Here is a 22,096-nt window from a genome sequence, read left to right on the forward strand (position 1 = left end):
CGTTGTTTGCAGCAAGAAAATATTTACTGCAAGACCCAGGTATATGCAAGAATGCACAAAAGCAGAAGTAGTACGAGCAGTAGACTATATGGCCTGTTGAGCCAGCTCTGCCATTCAATACGATCATAGCTGATCTTGGACTTCAACCAACTTTCCTGCCCACTCCCCATATCCCTCGATTCCCTGAGAGACCAAAAATATGTCTATCTCTGCCTTAAATGTATTCAACATAGAGCGTTCACAACCCTCTATGTAGAGAATTCCAAAGATTCCCAACCTTTTGAGTGAAGTAATTTCTCCACTTCTCAGTCCTAAATAATCAGCCTGAAAATGTGCACCCTTCTGGCTCGTCACACACGCCTCGATAGAAAGGCTCTCAGCCAAGCATACATAATGAGGTTTGGCTGAGAACTCAGCTCATAAAAGGATTACCTAAATGGGAAATTGTTCTGACAGCTGGAGAGAACTGTTGACTTTGCTCAAGGTGTGAAGTGCTTGAAGCTTCTGTTATTGATTCACAATTTTATAGGGTTGCAGGGACAGCAGTTTATTTTAAAGAAGATTTGTGAATGGGTGTTCTTTTAACAGTTCCACATATGCCATTGTTACTATAGGGTTCATTGGTTTGTGCATTGTGTATACTGGATGAATAGGTATCAACGGGCCATAACTCACCTCCTGACTCCCAAAGCCTGTCCATCATCTACAAGCTCAAATCAGGAATTTTATGATATTCTCCCAAATACTTTCCATTTGCCTAGATGAGTGCAGTTCCAACAACACTCATTCAGGACAAAGCAGCCTGCTTGATTGGCACCCCATCCACCACCAACGCACAGTAGCAGCAGTGTGTATCATCTACAAAATGCACTTCAGCAACTCACCAAGGCTCCTTCGACAGCACCTTCCAAACCCGCAACCTCTACCACCTTAAAGGTCAAGGGCAGCAGATGAATGGGAACACCATCACCTGCAAATTCCCCTCCAAACCACATACCAACCTGATTTGGAATTATATCGCCATTCCTTCACTATCGCTGGGTCAAAATCCTGGAACTCCCTTCATAACAGCATTGTGGGTGTACCTACACAACATGGCTTGAACAGTTCAAGAAAGTGGCTCACCACTACCTTCTCAAAGGCAATTAGGGATGGGCAATAAATGCTGACGTAGCCAGTGGCACCCATACCCAGTCAAAGAATAAAAAAATAATTTGGCATGGAGGGTACGAGGGACCATTGGGCACGGGTGGGATGCATGAGTTGGCATGAGTCTATAAGGGGCCATGGGTAAATGGGGATGGGTAAATCGGCATGGAAGGGCCATACATTGGTATGAATTAGCATGGAGGAGGCATGGGAGAAATAGGTAAGACCTTTAGAACATACCTTTCAAAGGGTTCCTGAATTCCGACTATGGTTCACAATGCCTCTGAGATCCGTGAACCATAAGTCATGGAGAAGCTAGCCTGACTCCACAATAATTACAGAGGCCTAGGAGATGCCCGCCCCTGCAATGGACTGGCCAGATCGGGAGTGCGGGCTGCAGGCTTGCTACCCACATCCTTGTCTATTGCCAGCGCATATTGGGGGCGCTGGGAATGGGACGGGAATCCCGGAATCGGGTCCTGCCCGCAATTTTTAAATGGCTTCGGAATCATTCTGACTCCACGAAAATCCAGGCCTATAACTCTGAAGGCTTTCATATTTCTCTCTCTTCCATTCAGTTGGTGCTTTCAGTGATCCAAAGGATATGGCACAAGTTAGAAAGAAAGCTATTGCAGGTACATCAATAAGAACATTAAGGCAACAAGGCCACTTGCCTAGGTAATTGATGCATTGACCACGGCCTTGTTGCCCTGTCAGTCAGTGAAAAAAAAAATCCATGCCTATGGTCCTTTGTGTGTGCTTTCAGAAGGTGGGTTTACAAAAACCATGAGTGGAAATGCGCTGGCAGGGGACTTTGAGAAATTGGACCAAAGCATTTTGTGTCTAGAGTCTTTGGCAAGAGAGGCATGCTACTAATGACCAGAAAGTGTTCTCATATGTATTCTTGCTGTTACCCCTAGTACTTTTGCACTCAGTTACACGGAGGGTATAACTGCAATGCTTGAGAAGCAAATTAGATAAAAGATAGCAAAAATACCTACCTTTCACATCCATCGTTACTTTCTGTTCTGATGTTTGTGGACCAACGCCAGCTCCATTAACAGCACGGACCTTGGAAAAAAAGAACTGGCGTTTAAATAAAGGAAATTCACTCAGGCAGATGGATAAACCTTAACAAATATCAAGCTGCTAAAATGTGATCTCATTCCGCATCACAGGCCCCTTCGAAGGATTAAATCAAAATATTTTGGAATACTAAAAGGGAGCTTAAAAATGTTCAGTATAATTATTTGATATAGTGAAATGTGCTGATCTCAACTAATCATATTCCACACATATATAAACAGAAACATAGGCCAGAACTTTTACTCACCTGACCCATTCGGAGCTGGGGGAGTCAGAATGCCATGGGGGACCCAGAGATTGGAATTACTCTGCTTGCTGTGGGACTTCAACTGATTTACAAGCTTGGCTTTTAGTTGGAAGGGCAACAGGACGTTGAAGGCTGCAGGACAAGTCAGGTCTGTATGGGAGGGTCTTGGCAGAGGATGAGGGGGTAGTTGTCAATTCTAGCCAGGGGTTAAAGGGTGGATCAATCCCTGGAGGGAGGGGGTCGATTGGAGGGGAGGCGAGGGGTGGCTCAATTGGGTGGTGGGGGTTTTCAGAGCAGGGCCAAGCCTGGGGATGAGGGGAAAGAGGTCCGGGGGGGGGGGGGGGGGGGGGGGGGGGGAATCAGAGGCCTGGATGGAGGAGTGTATTTTAATGGCCTGTAGGGGAGACCAGAGGGTGGGAGGCTAAAAGCCCCCAGGAGAGGGAGGGGAAATCAGAGGACTTGGTTCAGCTTGTGGGAAGTGATAGGCAGTGGCCTCATGGATTGCTCAGGCAGGTACGCTGGTTCTGGGAGGTAGATATAAAGGCACAGACCCCCTGCATCCAGTAAGCTATTGCGTGGGTGTAACTGCCCGGTTTCCCAGCTAAACACAGTTAAAGGAAAGTCGAATGACAATGAAGTTCAGAGCCTCTTAATCGTAGTTGAAGTCCCAACCCATTTTCTGGGACTGCACTGATACTCTGCCCACCCTCCCACCTCAGTTAAAGCTGGATTTGCATTGGGAACCTTATTTACCCGACCTAATCAACCATCTCAGTCTTGGGACATTGCTGCAGGAGTTCCTCAGGGTAGTGTCCAAGGCCCAACCATCTTCAGCTATTTCATCAATGACCATCCCTTCCATCACAAAGTCAGAAGTGATGATGTTCGCTGATGATAGCACAGTGTTCAGCACCATAGGTTAAGGTAGGCGCAGGGTAAATAAGATTAGAGAGGTAAATGCGTGGCTCAAAGATTGGTGTGGGAGAAGTGGATTCCAATTCATGGGGCACTGGCACCAGTACTGGGGAAGGAAAGAACTGTTATGTAGGGAAGGGCTTCATTTGAACCATGCTGGGACCAATATCCTGGCGAATTGTATAACTAGGGTTGTAGATGGGGCTTTAAACTAATTAGTGGTTGGGGGGAGGGTTCAATTGAAGGAAAGTTTAGAAAATCAAAAACAATCGAGAGAGCAAAAGCGCATGGTCATGAAGAGGCGAACGATAATCAAAGTGTGACAGGAAGGAGCAGAAAAAAGTAGAAGAGAATATAATTTCTGCACAATTAGAACCAGAATGAGTAATAATGGTAAAAAGTCAGAGCTTAAGGCTCTTTATCTGAATGCACACAGCATTTATAACAAGACAGTTGAGTTGACGGCACAAATAGAAATAAATGGATATGACTTGATAGCTGTTACAAACATGGTTGCAGCATGACCAAGACTGGGAACTCAATATTCAAGGGTGTTTGACATTCTGGAAAAATAGGCAAAAGGGAAAAAGACGGTGGGGTAGCTTTGTTAACAAAGGAAGGTATCAGTGTGGTGGTGAATAGTGACATAGGTGCAATAGATCGTGATGTGGAATTAGTTTGGGTGGAAATAAGGAATAGCAAGGGGAAGTAATCACAGGTGGTAGTCATCAATAGGCCCCTGAAGAGTTGCCTCACTGTAGGACAAAGTATAAATTGGGAAATAATGGAGGCGTGTAAGAAGGACGCTACAATTGTCATGGGTGATTTTAATCTGCATATTGACTGGACAAATCAGATTGACAGGGGCAACATGGAAGACGAATTTATAGAGTGCATCAGGGATTATTTCTTGGAGCAATACGTTGCAGAACCTACCCGGGAACAGACTATTTCAGATCTAGTAATGTGTAATGAGGTTGGATTAATAAGAGATCCCGTAGTTAAGGATCTTCTAGGGGGTAATGATCACAACGTGGTAGAATTTCAAATTCAGTTTGAGGGCGAGCAACTCGGATCTCAAACCAGTGTCCTCAACTTAAATAAGGGGAATTACAGAGGTATGAAGAAGGAGGTGTCTAAAGCGGGCTGGGAAAATAGACTAAGGGGAAGGACAGTGGATGAGCAGTGACAGACATTTAAGCAGATATTTCATAACACTCACCAAAAATTTATCCCAGTCAAAAAGAAGGACTCGATGAGAAGAATGAACCACCTGTGGTTAACAAAGGTGGTCAAGGAGAGCATCCAATCAAAAACTAAGGCATATAAAGCAGCGAAAACTAGTGGCAGGCCAGAGGATTGGGAAATTTTTAGGAGCCAGTGGCGGATGATTAAAAAGCTAATAAAAAGGAAGAAAATTGATTGTGAAAGTAAATTGGCAAGAAATATAAAAACAAACAGAAGCAAGAGCTTCTACGGGTATATAAAATGAGAGTAGCCAAAGTGAGCATGGAACCCTTGAAGGATGAGACTGGAGAATTGATAATGGGGAACAGGGAAATGGCTGGTAATTTAAACCCATATTTTGCATTGGTCTTCACAGTGGAGGACACTAAAACATTTCAAAGATATCAGATAAGCAAGGAGCTAATGGGAGGGAAGATCTTGTAACAGTCTCTATCACGAGGGACAAAGTATTTGAGAAACTAATGGGACTAAAGGCAGACAAGTTGCCAGGACTTGATGGACTGAAACCAAGTGTTTTAAAGGAAGTGGCTACAGAGATAGTGGAGGCATTGGTTGAAATATTCCAGAACTCACTGGATTCTGGGAGAGTCCCAGCAGATTGGAAAAGTGCTAATGTGACGCCCCTATTCAAGAAGGGACGGAGACAAAAAGCAGGGAACCATAGGCCAGTCAGCCTAACATCTGTCATTGGGAAAATGCTAGAGTCCATTATTAAGGAAGAAATAGCAGGACATTTAGAAAAGCTTAATGCAATCAAATAGAGTCAACATGGTTTTGTGAAAGGGAAATCATGTTTGACAAATTTGCTAGAGTTCTTTGAGGATATAACAAGCAGAGTTGATAAAGGGGAACCAGTAGGTGTAGTGTATTTGGATTTTCAGAAGGCATTCGATAAGGTGCCACATAAAAGGTTATTGCACAAGATAAGGGCTCATGGTATTGGGGGTAATGTATTAGCATGGATTGAGGATTAGTTAACACACAGAAGACAGGAAGTCAGGATTAATGGGTCTTTTTCAGATTGGATAGACGTAACTAATGGAGTGCCACAAAGATCAGTCCTTGGGCCTCAATTATTCCATATTAATGACTTGGAGGAGGGGGCAGAATGTAATGTATCCAAATTTGCTGATGATACAAAAATAGGTGGGAGGGCATGTTGGGATGAGGACGTAAGGAGTCTGCAAGAGGATATAGACAGGTTGCGTGAGTGGGCAAAAACTTGGCAGATGGAGTTTAATATAGGAAAGTGTGAGGTCATGCACTTTGGTAGGAAAAATCAAAAGGCAGACTATTATTTAAATCGAGAGACGCTCCAAAAAAGTGCAGCATTGGGTATTCTTGTGCATGAAACACAAAAAGTTAGCATGCAGGTGCAGCAAGTAATTAAGAAGGCAAATGGAATTTTGGCCTGTATTGCTAGGGGGTTGGAGTTTAAAAATAGGGAAGTCTTGTTACAACTGTACAGGGTGTTGGTGAGGCCCCACCTGGAGTACTGTGTACAGTTTTGGTCCCCATATTTTTTCTAATTATTCATTCATGGGATGTGGGCATCGCTGGCTAGGCCAGCATTTATTGCCCATCTCTAATTGCCCTTCTTAAGGGTCTCTGTCACATAAGCTGGGACATGTTTTTAATTCAAAAATGTAGTTTTTATTTAACGTTTATTGCTTTAGGAAACCTCACCCCGCTTGTGGATGAGGTTTCCTAAAAAATGTAAAGGCTGCTTGGCCTTTTCGCCCACTCATCAACCATTAGGTTGGACCGGCAGCGTAAATTTGAATTTAATTACCTTGTTAATGGCCTGAGTAGGCCTTTTAATTATCGGCGGATGCGCAGCTGACTCCGGCGCATGCCCGACATCATTGCATGTCATTTTACACTGGGGGTGTCAGCCGAACATAATATTCTGCCCTTATTTTCCAAAGAGTATGTGGCCTTGTCACTTTTCCTACCAAATGTATTGTAACAATGCATAAGTGTGTTTCATAGGCCCAAATCTTCAGATCAGGGTCGGAACCCCTGTTTCCAACCCTGATCAGACAAAAAGCTGCCCACTTACCTTCCTCCGATTTTTCTGGCTGATCCTCCAAAGGAGGATCTTCCAGAACTCCCTCGGCTCAGGGAACCTCCGAGGGAACATCGGAGAGAACCAGTGCAGAAGCCATGCCCATTTTTAGTCGCCGTATTCTGGTAAGAGTTTGAATGTCCCAAAGCTTCTCAGTGTGTTACTGAGTGAATGGTTGAATGTGCAGGTGTGTAAGTGGGTAGGGTGGGTGAGGTAAGAGGCTTCGGGGATAGCTGTGTAGGGTGGTGAGATCGGATCAGGTCGGGGTTTCAGGGGGTGGGGTGGCCGAGGCCAGTCAGGTCAGTTCGGCGGGGGAGTCGGGGGGGCCAGGGACGAGTCGGGTGCTGGGGGCTAGTCAGGTTGGGTGGTGTGAGGTCGTCGGGGTCGCGGGGGAAGTTGGGAGTAGAGCAACCTCTGAAGAGTCCCATAGCGCATCTTGGGGGTACAGCCAGTCTCCAACAATCGAGATACCAGCAGGTTTGAGCCATAATCTTATTTGTGACATTAGAAGCTTTTTTATTCAAACTAAAATAATAAAAAGTGGCTCTTACCTGTATGGTGTATGTATTTCCACCTTTCAGCCCTTCTATGACAGCAGTGAGTGATTGGTTGTTTTCAACAATTTTCAGGTTGTTTACACGGAGTTCAGAAGTTACTCCTTCTTTGTAAATAACGGCCTGGTAACCCTGAACATTACCATTTGGCATAGATGGCGGCAAGAAAGATGCATAAACCTTTGTCACTTCATCTGGTATCTTATGAAGGGTAAAATTCCGTGGTGCATCTCTCGGCACTGAAAAAATGTAGGATTTGGTGGGTTATTTTGGCATCCAAAGCTCAATCTTTGAAAAGATAGGGGAGAAGATGGTTATTTTCTGACTTTGTGCTTCCAGCGAGGAGCCCAGTTGACAGAGATACATATTAGAAATATGAACAGTGTATGATTTTATAACCATTAATTTAGAACCATGCACAGTTAGCACCTGAATTCCTGCTATGTGCTTTTGGTGAGCAAGGCTCCTTGCTGGGAACATAAAGTCAGACAATTACCCTTTATGGTAAATTGACTGATGCTGCAATACCAATAAGAAGCTGCCGTATGGCTACAGAACAACAGCACTGATTCTCTAGCCCAGGTATAACCTGGCGACTACCTTGTGGGCTCAGGGGTGATCAGGCACCTTGTGGCCCACAGAGGGCCCCCTCAGCAGCAAGTGCCACCCTGCTGAGATGGCACCCGCACACGCCACCACCCCCCCACACCCCCCCCCCTCTTCCATCCCCCCTCACTCATGCCCTCCAACACCGACACAACCTCCTTGCCGGGACCTGCCTGACTGGCCCCGGCGAGCCTACCCCATTCATCTATCCTCTGGGGCCTTCTTCATGGCTGTTGCTCTGGGGCCTGCTGCAGTCCCAGCACTGGCCATTGCTTCCAATGGCATTGCTGATAATGAACAGCTGAGGCTGTGGGCCCTCAAATTTTACAGCGGCTCTAGGAGGTGGGATCTTCGCCCTTAAAGGTACGGAACCCCACACCAGGCAGTTAACTGCCTGATTAACACTTAATCCTGTTGGGGATCCTGGAAATGGCTGTAGCCGGGTTGCTATCAACTTTAGGGCTAATGGACAGGACCCTTTCCATGGCTATTAGATTCAGCCCTAGGAGTGTGAAATTAGTGAATTTAAAACCAGCAAAATAATAAAGATGTAAAGTGGCATTGACCACTAGCATCTTAAAAAGGGTGCATTTTTGTTTGGAGCAGAAAGATATGATATGATATGAGTGCAGAACCTGCAACAACAACTATACAAGCTTTAAATTCCATTAGGGTGGGAAATCCATAAGCGACTGTCAGAAAATGTCTCATTAAAGCACCAGCCCTTTTAAGTATTGCTAGGAGTAGCCACCTCCTAATTTGTTCTATCTGTGGTTGGTGGACAGGGACAGAAACATGACATTAGTTAGGTGGGATAAGGTGAAATGTGGTTGGGGCCTATGTGACATCACTTGAAACTGATTTGCATGGATGCACAAGGCTGCCACTTGTTTCTGATGGGACCTCTGTCAGGATTTAGGTCCATTTGAGAATCAGAACATACACCAACGCAGCAATATAACAGCAGGACTAACAGCCACTCCAATTTGGTTCTGTTACTGTTCAGAACAAATGGGCTAGTAGCGAGATAAAAGTGATCCCTATAAATCTTTAGGATGCACATCACTGGCAACTTTATCAATGTAAATTTTTAAAAATTGGAAATATGAAATAAAAACAAAATTCTAGGAACTTTTGGCAGATCTGTGAAGAGGACAGATAATTTAACATTTCAGATGTAATCCTTTGCCTGGCTCACAACATTAATGGTAAACAATGTCCAAAAAGAATCAGAACAAAGGGAAGTGGATGAAGAAAGACAAAACAAAAACACACATATCAGAGGAAAACTAGAATGTCATGTAAGCTGCTTAAAAGTAAAGCAGGAGATTATTCAATGGCTGAAATTATATTTAAATGAGAGGACAGGAAGAAGCATCATCATTAAAAACAAACGAGAAACTCAGATAACATGAACCCGAAGGTGCCACTGTTTTTCTTCTATTTCTATTGACTAAATTTCACTTACCATTCTACATTTTAACTCAGTTATGCCCATCTAATGTTCTATGTGCAAGTGGCAAGATTATAGCCACAAAACCTAAACTGTACACAAAAATATTATACCCCCATTCATATAGATCCTGAAAATAGTTTAAAGCAAAGCTTATATTTATATTATTGTTAAAGAACACTTACAAGCTTCGAGTGTCCTAACGATGATTGGCTCACTTGGTTTACCATGAGACTGGGCCTCTTCCACCCTGCCAGTAAACGCTATGACGATTATAGAGTATTTTGTGAACGGCTTTAACCGAGATATCTCACAGGTTTTGTTCTGTTTCTCTGATCTAAGAATGGTCATATTGAAGTCCCCACTATCTATCTGTAAGAATTTAAAAATAAATTGTTGATGCAATGTATTAACTTCATAGATTCTCTCTACAGATCTTCCAAACTAACATGTATCTAAGACTAGATTATATATTATTGCCACATTTTCCTTCTGCGTTTTTATGTTTCCAATAGAGTGAATGACTTTTAAATAGTGGTTCCATCTCTCAATGAAATTGAATCAAAGTTACACTTAAAACTATTTTTAAGTCAATAATCTTGCTTGTTTCAATTTCCTGGCTTCATTAAAATCTGAAAGAATTGCATCTCTTACTTTGCTATAAAGTATTAATGAAACTGAGCTGAAAAACATTTTGAATTACAAATAGCTTTTTATCACAATTACTACAGGTCATATAAAAATTATTTTATCAATATTCACATTGCTTCATTTAGTCCATGTTTGGCTCACTTGGCTGTAGTCTATTTACTAGGCACTGTTTGTACTCAAGTGCAGCTGCTGAAGTATTTGATCAGCTAAAGTTGTGTAATGGTGTTACATTGTAATCTTGGCAGATATGCCTCTAACTCTACTGAGGTCTGACCATGACTGAAATTATTAACGCACTAACCAGGCTTTTATTTCCTACACAATCAAAACATTTTTCTCTAATTGCAGAAGTCATTTGTTAGAACACTGTCATGACAAATTCAACAATCATTACATAACGCTAAAAAAGACTACTTCTATTTTTCCCAAGATTTTAAGTTAATATGCATAACTATAGCCTTTAATTCAAAGGAATTATTTATTAAAGTTTACATTCTTAAAATAAAATTTTTAATGCATGCACTAGGGATGACTTTCCAAGTTTGCGCAGCTGGTGGGGTAGGCTCCCTGCCAATAGCACAAACTTAGATACCTAAGCCTTTAGTTTCTACAAATTAGCTGAAAACAGCTACATTTGAAAATTAACTATTTCATAGCTTGGTGGCAATTTGGTGGGATTACAATCAATGCCAGTGAGCTGTAGGGTACAGGTTCACACCAACGATTTTCTATAGAATCCATTTCCAAATTTGGCTGTTTGGTGACATGGTGATCCAAAGTAAAGGCCAGCTAATTGCACTTATGGAAGGATAAAGAAAAGAAAGACTTGCATTTATATAGTGCTTTTTCATGACCACCAGATTTCTCAAAGCGCTTCACAAGCAATGCAGTACTTTATGAAGTGTAGTCACTGTTGTAATGTAGGAAATGTGGCAGCCAATATGTGCTCTGCAAACTCCCACAAACAGCATTGTGACAATGACCAGATAATCTGTTTCTTTTGGTGATATTGATTGAAGGATAAATATTGGCCAGGGCACCAGCTATAATTCCACTGCTCTTCAAATAAGTAGTGCCTGGGATCTTTTACTTCCACCCAAGCAGGGAGATGGTGCCTCAGCTTAACGACTCAACCAGAAGACTGCACCTCCAAGAGTGCAGTGCTCCTTGGAGTGTCAACCTTGATTTTTGTACTCAAGCCCTGGAGTGGGACCTTAACCCAGAATTGTGTGATTCAGAGGCAAGAGTGCTACCAATCAAGCCGTGGTTGACACACATGAACCGTAGTAGCGTGAAAGTACCTGGCCTGTTGGGGTACACGCCTTGACAGTGACTCAAAATTCGTATAGGCAAGAGCCGCACAACAGGCAACTAGGCCTAAATATTAAAAAGAGGGGTAAGAAATTAACAATAAATTAAACAAGGAGGATGATGTTTTTAAATGTTGAAAGGTATAACGTTCCATGGAAAAACAAACAATTTAAACTAATTATCCACAGAACTGCAATAGCAAGATTTTCAATTCATCCAAACAGCTCATTAAGGATAGAAAATGACTATTTGTTCATTTGAGAAATTTCAGGGGAACTTTGTGGTAGCATTTTTTTTTTAAACAGGCATGGCACAAGTCTCAAATGGATTTCATTTTCTTGTGCCAGTCAAAGCAAAGCCCTTACCGGTGTTACATCTATTAGATAAGAGGTTGGACCTGTGATAATCGTAGGCTCTTCCCAGCCAATCTCAATGGTGTCAGAGGATTTTACTGTAACAGTTACATTTTCAGGTGGACTGTCTGGATCTGCAGAAGTAAAAATACTTCTTCTCAAAGAATAGTTTAAGATTAACAATGCCATGCTGCACAATACTAACACATTTAAGAAGAAAAATCAAGAGTAAACATTATCCATATGTAGCAATTACGATCTGATTTAAAATTATATTTTTTGCTGTGGATTAGAAGATGTATCTGACTCTACAGTTGGGAACAAACGAAACCAATGAACAACACTTCAGGAGTAGTGTATGAGCCAAAATGCTACAAGCCAATTTTGTTACAATGCACAGGACTTTAATTCAGTACAATATTAATTATAAATATACAAGAAATTATTGATTAAAATTGTAATTCTCCAGAATGTTTATTACAAAATTCAACAGAATTCATAAAAAATGGACATTATGGAAAGGAACACTATTCTGTTTTGTTTAATTTACTGGGACAGGAATGGATCTGCCATGTCTCTGCTCATGTAAATAAAGGAACCAAACTAAAGTCAGGCATGAGTCAACAGAACAGGGATTTAGTTTTGCACGTGCAAAGCAGCAGGAAGGGGTATTGATGGAATGTGCATGCATTAAGAGTGAAGATAGAGATGAAAACTGGTAAGAATGGAACAAAAGCCCAAGCTCTAGGCCCTTGAGAAATGAAGCACCACTGGAGTAAAAACTTGTTGGATAGATTGCCTACAGGAATTGGGCAATTCATGGATAAGTTTAAATAGTTTTTGTAAATCATTTTATGTGTTGTCAATTATATTTTTAACTACATATAGTCAACAATGTGCGGAAATTAAAAGGTTCCCTGGCTAAGGGCAACTCTAACACACTATCCTGGCAACAAAGTTCCCCTAACGCAAGAAAACCCTTCCTCCATTTTAACATTCATACTATACCTGCATCTATGTCTTCACCTGTTCCACACCACTTGGCACAACTCAAAAGCCAGCCTTGCTGTGATTTAATTATCATTTAGCAAAAAAATTGGTGCACAATGACCACCAAATGCAGGCTTATGGAGGAGTCTTACCCACCCTCAAACCTCCTGCCCCCCTCTTTGAAAACAAGGCCATGCAGTTTGTGGACATTCATTCCATTATTTCTTGGGTGATGATATGATTAATGGTACCTTTCTGGCCACAGGTTAGTAACTGAGCACACACACTGATGCCTCAGCACCCTATGAAGAATAACACAACCACAATCTTCCATCCCCTTCCTCTACTTCTTTAATCCTGAGGGAGATAATGGTCAACCATTTTCACCTCTGCCATTTTCTTTCTGCAAGTACAGCACAGTAACAAGGAAGATGATGATGATAACAATTAGGAAAAGGAAGAGGAGCTGGGATTATTTTTCTTCCTTAATTGTGTATGAAGATGATGGTACAAACATATGAATTAGGAGCAGGAGTAGGCCATTCGGCCCCTTAAGCCTCTCCGCCATTCAAAAAGCTCATGGCTAATCTGACTGTGGCCTCAACTCCACTTTTCTTCTTACTCCTTATACCCTTAGATTCTTGATTGACAAGGGAGTCAATCTAATTCAGCCTTAAAAATATTCAATGACCCTGCCTCCACCAACATCTGCATAAGAGAGTTCCACAGACTCATGGCCCTCTGAGACAAAAAAATTCTCCTTATCTCTGTCTTAAATGGGAGATCCCTTATTTTTATTCTGCATCCCCTAGTTCTAGTCTCTCCCACAAGGGAAAAACATTATTTCCGCATCCACCCTGTCAAGCCCCTAAGGATCCAATGGTCTGAATTTTTAGCTCAACGGGTGGGCACGACCGGTGGGCTCGGGATCGGCCAGGAAACGGACCACCAACTGCAATCAGCCCCCAACTGCGATTTCACTCTGGCTGGCCAATTAATGACATCAACGCGGGCACAGGCGAGCGCTGATAGCTGCCTCAGGGAGTTGCAGACCCGAAAATGTTCCAATAAAGTTGTAAAAAGCAGAAAAAAAATGTCCGAGCATCACAATCAGGCACCTGAAAATATAGATGATAAAAATGCTGCCCACATATTTCTATTTTAATTTCATTTCATAACGGAAACCTCATCCAGCCCTTGGATGAGGTTTCATGAAAAATGTAAAGGCCACCTGGCCAATTCGCCCATCTGCCAACCATAAGGTTGGATGGACAGTGAAAGATAGCAGACAATTGCGCCGTTAATACCCTCTTAATTGTTGTCAGGTACACATCCGACTTATGCACGCGCCCGCCAAGCGAAATATCGTGTGATGATGTTGGGATGCTCGCGATTTCACGCCCGATTGGGTCGGGCACACGTCCACCCGATCAACGTAAAATTCAGCCCTATATATTTTAATAAGATCGCTTCTCATTCTTCTAAACTCCAATGGATATAGGCCCAACCTGTCCAACCTTTCTTCATAAGATAACCCCATCATTCCAGGAATCAGTCGAATGAACTTTATCTGAACTGCTTCTAATTCTTTCTCAAGCAAGGAGACCAAAAATTTACACAATGAAGCAACCATACATTTGATCCGTCATCCAAGTTATTAATAGATTGTAAATAGTTGAGGGCCCAGCATTAGTCCCTATGACACTCCACCCATTACATCTTTCCAACCCGAAAATGACCCATTTGTGCCTACTTTCTGTTTCCTGTTAACAAACTAATCCTCTATCCATGCTAATATGTTATCCCCTACATCATGAGCTCTTATTTTGTGTAGTAGCCTTTGATGTGGCATCTTGTCAAATGCCTTCCGGAAATCTTAGTACACCACATCCATAGCTTCCCCTTTATCCACGTTGTTTCTTACTTCCTCAAAGAACTCCAACAAATTAATCAAACACAATTTCCCTTGCACAAAACCATCTTGACTCTGCCTGATTGCATTGAGATTTTCTAACTGCCCCACTATAACGTCCTTAATAATAGATTCCAGCATTTTTCCCATGACAGATGTTAATCTAACTGGCCTGCAGTTTCCTGCTTTCTATCTCCCTCCTTCCTTGAATAGTTGAGTTACATTCGCCATTTCCAATCTGATGGGACCTTTCTAGAACATCGGGAATTTTGGGAAATTGAAACCAATGCATCTATTATCTCAGCAGCTACTTCTTTTAAGACCTTAGGATGAAGTCCATCAGGACATGGGGACTTGTCCGCTTTTAGTTCTAATAAGTTTCTCAGTACCCTTTCCCTGGTGATTGTAATTGTTTTAAGTTCCTCCCTCCCTTTCACCTCTTGGTGAACACTTATTTCTGGGATGTTATTTGTATCCTCTACAGTGAAGACAGATGCAAAATATCTGTTCAATTCATCCACCGTTTCCTATTTTCCATTATTAACTCTCGAGATTCACTTTGTAGAGGACCCGTTCATTTTACTTACTCTTTTCCTTTTTAAATACCTGTTGAAACTCTTACAATCTGTTTTCATATTTCTAACTAGCTTCCTCTTGTGCTCTAATTTCTTCCTCCATATTTTTTTTTTAGCCATTCTTTTTTTTTTGTTCTGTCCAATCTTCTAACCTGCCACTAATCTTCGCGGATTTGTATGCTTTTTATTTCAAATTGATACTATCTTTAACTTCTTTAGCTAGCCATGGATGATAGCATGTCCTTCCCCCAAAGTCTTCCTTACTGGAATGTATTTTTGCTGAGTGTTATGAAATATCTCCTTAATTGTAAGCTACTGCATCTCTGTTGACTTATCCTTGAACCTAAATTCCCAGTTCACTTTAGCCAGCTCTATCTTCATACCCTCATAATTGCACTTATTTAAGTTCAAAACACTAGTCTTAGATCCACCTTTTTCTGCCTCAAACTGAATGTGAAATTCATCATGTTATGATCGCTGCTGCCAAGGGGCACCTTTACTATGAAGTCATTAATTAATTTTGTCTCATTGCACATTATCAGCTCTAGAATAGCCTGCTCTCTGGTTGGCTTTAGCACATGCTGCTCTAAGCAAGTGTCCCAAAAACATTCTGTAAATTCATCTTCCAGGCTCCCTTTGCCAATCTGATTCGTCCAATCTGCCCAAAATCACCCATGATTATCACCGTATCTTTCTCACAAGTCCCCCTTATTTGTTCCTGTATACTCCATCCTAAAGTGTGGTTGCTGTTAGGGGGCTTTTAAACTGTTCCCACAAGTGACTTTTCACCTTTATTATTTCTTACCGCTACCCAAACTGATTCTACATCTTGATCTTTAAAACTAAGGTCATCTCTCTCTATTGTACGAACGTCATCTTTAATTAGCAGAGCTACCCCTCCACATCTTCCTAGCTTCTTGTCTTTCCTGTCATGTACCCTTCAATATTCAGGTCCGAGCCCTTGGGGAGGATGTTCTCCTCGTCGGACGGGCTGGGCCGGAGTGGGTGCGGCCAGATGTGCAGCTGATTGCCGCCCATGATTGGCTGTGCGCCGCCATTTTATGTGGGCGGGCCAATTAAGGCCCGCCCAGCGTGACGTGCACCCGAAGCGCTCAGCGCTACCTGTGCGGGCAGGGGGAGGAGGGAGAGTTGGGGAGCGCAGAAACCTCCCTGAGGCACAGAGCTGCCTCAGGGAGATTAATTTGATTATGAAATCTTGAAAAAAAGAATTTAAAAAATTATTCAGACATGTCCCCTCACGTGACAGTGTCACATGAGCTGAGACACGTCAATGAATTTTAATAAAAATTTTTATTAAAGTTATAAACCCTTCATGAAACCTCATCCCGTCCGCGGATGAAGTTCCATGAAAAACGTGAAGGCTGCCTGGGCTCTTCGCCTGCCCACCAAGCTTAAGGTTGGATGGGCAGCCCTGACAACTACTTCAATTAGTTGATTAATGGCCTTAATAGGCCTTTGACAGTTCAGCGGGTGCGCATCTGACTCCGGTGCGCGTCCGCCGAACTAAAGATCGGAATGACATGCGGTGATGTCGGGATGCACACTCGATGTCACCACGCGTCATTTTACGCATCGGCGTGCGGGGGCAGACCCCACATGCCGACCAGAAGATTCTGCCCTTTGTTATCTTGCAGCCATGTTTCTGTAAAGGCTTTCAGAGGTGAGGAGGGGGACAAAGACCAGCCCATCCACTATCTTCAATTACTGTATCCTGCCGTGTCTTCCGTTGCACCAAACCTCTCCAATTTACCACTTGTAGTACTTGTTTCCTCTCTCCCAGGGATCAGTTCAGAGTGGTTCCCCTGAGGGAGTAATATGTAAGTAGTGAAGAATTGGCACTTGGTGATTCACTGGGCAGGGGTGGGTAATGGGAGAGGTTGTGCCTTGTTCCTAGCAGAAACTGAGGAAATGGCTACCTATGACATTAGACATGTGGGGGCCACATTGCCTGAAAAGATGATGTTTGAAGGATATCATACCTACATACAGGTTCTATGGACAATCACCCAGGATGTGCAGCAACTGACAGATAGGATGACTGAATTTGCAGCTCTCACTTGTGGTAAGTTCATAGAAGTTTTGTCTTCTTTGCAAACACCACTGCAGCAGATTTTCAGCTAAAAAAAAGTCAAAGACTAGTCGGTGCCAGCACATCGATACAAGAGCAAACTGCAGTTCTGAAGGAAATAGGGGCCGATTAGAATGTACCATGAAACAAGACTTCCAATTGCTACCATTAGACTAGATATTGAACTGATCCCTGGAGCCACAGATCCATGGGCAATGGCCGGAACGTGTCTCTCTAACAGCACTAGATAGCACTTCTCTGGCCTTCTACCTCAGGCCACCATGAACATGGGGGACAAGACCAGGCTGCCTTGGAGCACCCTCCAGAAATGCAGCAAACAGTGGTTCTAATCCAGAAGCCTGTTGCCATGAGATTACGATTGTTCCGGCACAACGATTCTTTTGTAGAGCAGGGGGAACCAAAGATTTCCTGCATTCCAAGCCCCCACTTGCTACTAGAACACGTGTAGACTTCTGGGAGAAGCAGAGTGCTAGGAAAGAATAGAGTGAGTGGTTGAAAATATTGAAAGAAAATAACTGTGCACTTGTGTTGTACTTTGATATTCATGGAGAGTACTGTACAATCGTGCTGGAAAAGAAGCATTCATTTGGTGATGACCTATTAATTCAGATGACGGCTGTTGGCAAAGTCAAAACAGGATAAATAGGGCAGGATAAATGTGTTGTTACATGGTAAAATGGGTATTTTCTCGAAGGAGTTCCTCTTTAGCTAATCGTTGGAAGAAAGAGGTCAGTCTGCAATGTCCAGGTAGTCTAAGTCACAAAGAGAGTACTTATAAGAGTACATCTCCTTTGCACCTGTCAGTAAATTCTCCTCTGAGCGGACGTCATCCTGATGTCCTATTCTTTGAAGTTTAGAATCCTCTGGAACCAGTGCATCCTCTTCAGCCTGCAGCCCTTCCTTGACAGCAAAATTATGAAGGATGCACCAGTAACTCCCAATTCTGGGCAATGGCTGAAATGTGTCTCTCTGACAGCACTAGATAGCACTTCTCTGGCTTTCTACCTCAGGCCACCATGAACATGGGGGACAAGACCTGCAGCACCCTCCAGAAATGCAGCAAACAGTGGCTCCAATCCAGAAGCCTGTTGCCTATTGCATATCGTAGATCCCCACCTGACCTGTTCAGGTAGCGGCAACAGTCCCCTTATGTATCAGCCTGGAAACTGCATGTGCCTCACTGTACCACTCCTCTGCTTCTATTCGGGATAGTCAGATTGAATCATCAACTATGGCAATAGGAGACATTGCTTCTTTCCCAATTGTCATCTCTTGATACGGTTTTATTCCTTAAGAGGTCAGGGATGACCAAATGCCAGAGAATGAAAGTGTCATGGCAGCTTCCCACATACTGGGTGTCAATAGGAACGATCGTCTGAGTGGTGTCACAAACTATCTGCATATTCATGACGTGCAATCCTTTCCTGTTCACAAAGGTGAAGTGGGCTGCTCTCCTTTAGTGGCCTGGCATATGCACGCCCATCCTGCTTTCTGGTTTATGTTGTGCAGGTCCCAGGACATCTTGAAAGGAGTATATTTTTCCAGGTGAGGCACAGGTTTATTCAGAGGTTTCACAGAATCAGTAAAAAAGGCCAAGGAAATTCAAGCACAATGTGACTTCTTTGAATTTTGGCACTGGAAAATCAACATTTCACCTTTCTTACATTGCTGTATCAGTTCAAATTTTCAGGTAAGTCCAGGTTCTTCTGATTTTCACAAACACTATCAGTTAACAAAATGTATATGAAACAAAAACATTTTATTTCAAGAAAAATTCTGACTCGAAAATATGTTTAGTATGACGTCTTTCATAGAAATTTCAATGAACTTTGGTTGGCACACCAGGAACAGTCACAGTATGATTTAAGGTAGTTTTAAATCAAGTCCAGTAAGTACTGGTGAGGGATGTTGCTATATCTCCTCCTTATAAATCACAGTAATTTGCCCTGTAAGAGCTCTCTATCTTCATTCTCTCATTCTTAGATAAGCTGTCCATTTCCTGTTCTGAACACTGTTTCTCTGCTTTCCACAGTAATGCATTTTCTGTAACTAATAACCGTAATTTCCTGATTATCATGCCTCCATTGCTGCATTGGAATTTGGGTTGTAACAAAGGTCAAGGCCTGTCTTTACTGCTTTCTCTCCATGCTAGGCTACAGAAGCTGTACCTAGAACAGGTTTGCTATAAGATAAATCTGGATGACATATCGTTTTGTGACTCATCCTCACAACAGTTTAAGGCAATCCATTAATAGACAAGTCATGCTTGCCATTTATGTTGATAACCATTTCATAGAAATATTTGAATTTATGTCAATTATTTCATCAATAAATGTATAGTTCTTTTTATCAGTTACATCTTTTTCATAAATTATTCTATGTACTCCCAATGTTACAGATAAATCCAATTCTAATATTTTTAAATATAAAGGAATGACTTATGACACAGAAACAAACAAAACAGCCATTTTACATAAAGCTTCACTCTGGCATTAGCTTTTATGCTCAGGTATATTTTGCACATTGATTTCTGTGTACTTAAAATACTTCACAAAGTAATCAGAATATTTTTCTTAAGAGATAATAGCCTGAAAATCCAGAGGGTTTCCTTCAACATCATTTTTTTGTCAGTGATGGTTAAGTCATACGAGAGGGAAATTATTTATTGAATGAGGAGTATAACATTTAATTTTAATACAAAAATAATGAACTTTCAGCAAAATGAACACTGCTATTATAATTTGAGAGTCATTTCAATCTATACTTACAGCCAACAGCTGTCTTTGTAGAAATCCAAGTTGAATAGTTTCCAAGTCCAGCATTTGTACTAGCAGCAACTCTAAATCGGTACCATCGGAATTTCTTTAACCCGGGTACCATTGTCTCCATGGTGTCATTATCATTATCAATGTTACGATCGTCAATTTGCTCAGCTTCAATGCATTCTTGAGTTTCCCAGTCCACGCACAAGGCAGAGCGTAGTTGTATAATAATCCTGAAAAGCCTTAAATAACCTGGGATAATATCAGGGTGCGTCCATCTCAAAATAATAAAGGTTGATTGAATGCCAACTATCTCTGGATCCTTGGGAGCACTTGGAACTGAAAAATACAATTACATTAATCATTGCTTCTGTTTTACCAACCTATGAAGAAGCAATTGCATTCAATCTGAACAGCAATCAAACTAAAATGACAATTTGATGAAAGCAAAATACTGCGGATGCTGGAAATCCAAAATCAAAACAGAAAATGCTGCAAAAACTCTGCAGTTCTGGCAGCATCTGTGGAGAGAGAAGTAGAGTTAACCTTCTGAGTCCGTATGACTCTTCATGTGTCAACTTGGTTCAGTTGATAGTACTTACATCTGAATCAGATCATGGGTTTAAACCATGTGAAACTAGGTTGACACTACAGTGCATTAATGAAGGAATGCCCCATTACTGGAGATGTCATCTTTTGTTGAATGCAAAATTGAGGCTTGTCCTGTGGTTCTGCTGGACATTAAACATCCCATTGTACTATGTGAAGAGCAGACAATTCTCTGATATCCTGCTCAACAATCCTCCCTCAACCAAAATCATGGAAAGAAAATTGGGTAGTCATTCGTCCAATTACTGTGTGAAAACCTGTTTTAACAGTCACTCCACTTGAAAATAATTAATTGTATGACAAGGACCTTATGCATGCTGGAGTGAATACATATTGTTATATGCTAGAAAAGGCATTATCCTATGAAAATATGTTTTGATTGCAAAGAAAGTAGAAATGACTCAATACAGGTTGCTTACTTTGTCCAGATAACAATTAAATTATGGTAAAATATTAAATAACCTGTTAAGATGTGCAGGATCTCACATCTTGATGAAGATTAATAAACTAACACATTAATTGGATAAAGTTGGGTGGAATATGGAAAACACCTTTTGTTTTCAAGTATCGCAATTTTCACTTTCAAATGCCTTAAGAGCTAGATTCTACAAAGTAAGTCTTCATGTATCGCTATACTGCACCTAATATGGAGATGATAACGTGGAGTCCCATGAGCTATTATGAATTAGGAATCAGATGGCATTTTTGAATACCAATGGGCGAAATATTTGTTGTGCGTGCTGTGCTCAATAGTACAGAGCCCTAAGTGGTCTAAGCAACAATTGTTAAAGGAACTGCTCAAAGCTGCTCCTGGAAAAGGTAAGTTTTGTTTTTTTTTTATTTTTGTGGAGCCAGAAGGAATGTTTTCTTGCCCCTTTATCCCACCAATCACTCACGTGATTCTTTCTCCCCCTTTAATGTTGAACTTCAGGCTCATCTCCACTGGTTTACTGCGCCACACCAAAAGTGAGGAACAGGAAATGCAGCTTTGATCCGAAGTATCAATATGCTCAGTTAAGATGCTCTGGGAAGCCAGCAAAACAAAATACCCAGTACTGTGTATCTGAGAAATTAGTGAGAGGACGATTCATTGAAAATTTGTTTTGCTTATGATGTTATGGTTGTAGAAGGGCAAGTGAAATACTATCTACAATAATGGCCACATCCCTCGACTCACCTGCTGCTGCCCTCAGAACAGGCACAAACAGATTCTACTTTTACCTGGTACAAACTGGAAAGCGTTTTACTCCTCTGCTAACTGCTTTCACAGTGTGAACAAATTCTTGCGCATTAGCACCACCCAACCTAGCATCTGGAGCAAAACTCATTCTTTTGTGTTCTAGGATTTCACTGGCCTACTAATGAATTGCAACACTCTGCAAAGTACAACCATCTTAGATTTTGCCTAAAATCACTCCAATTCCTATAAAATGAAATGTAATAAAAATATATCATGCCACAAATTAAATACTTATCTGTTTGAACATCTTGAAAGTT

The 22,096-nt window shown here is 41.8% G+C and overlaps 1 protein-coding gene across 1 annotated transcript in view; it reads right to left on the reverse strand.

Moving 5' to 3' along the window:
* ptprq (protein tyrosine phosphatase receptor type Q) overlaps positions 1-22,096 on the reverse strand; it is a 194,468-nt gene that overhangs the window by 65,459 nt on the left and 106,913 nt on the right. The window contains exons 27-31 of the mRNA XM_078568562.1: positions 19,997-20,329; positions 11,654-11,775; positions 9,512-9,698; positions 7,265-7,506; positions 2,151-2,220 (exon numbers count right to left, since the gene is read on the reverse strand). Of these exons, the coding sequence (XP_078424688.1) occupies positions 2,151-2,220; positions 7,265-7,506; positions 9,512-9,698; positions 11,654-11,775; positions 19,997-20,329 (954 nt within the window). The remainder of the gene's footprint in view (positions 1-2,150; positions 2,221-7,264; positions 7,507-9,511; positions 9,699-11,653; positions 11,776-19,996; positions 20,330-22,096) is intronic.

Source organism: Cetorhinus maximus, chromosome 22 (genome assembly GCF_964194155.1).
Source record: "Cetorhinus maximus chromosome 22, sCetMax3.hap1.1, whole genome shotgun sequence".
NCBI classification, from domain to species: domain Eukaryota; kingdom Metazoa; phylum Chordata; class Chondrichthyes; order Lamniformes; family Cetorhinidae; genus Cetorhinus; species Cetorhinus maximus.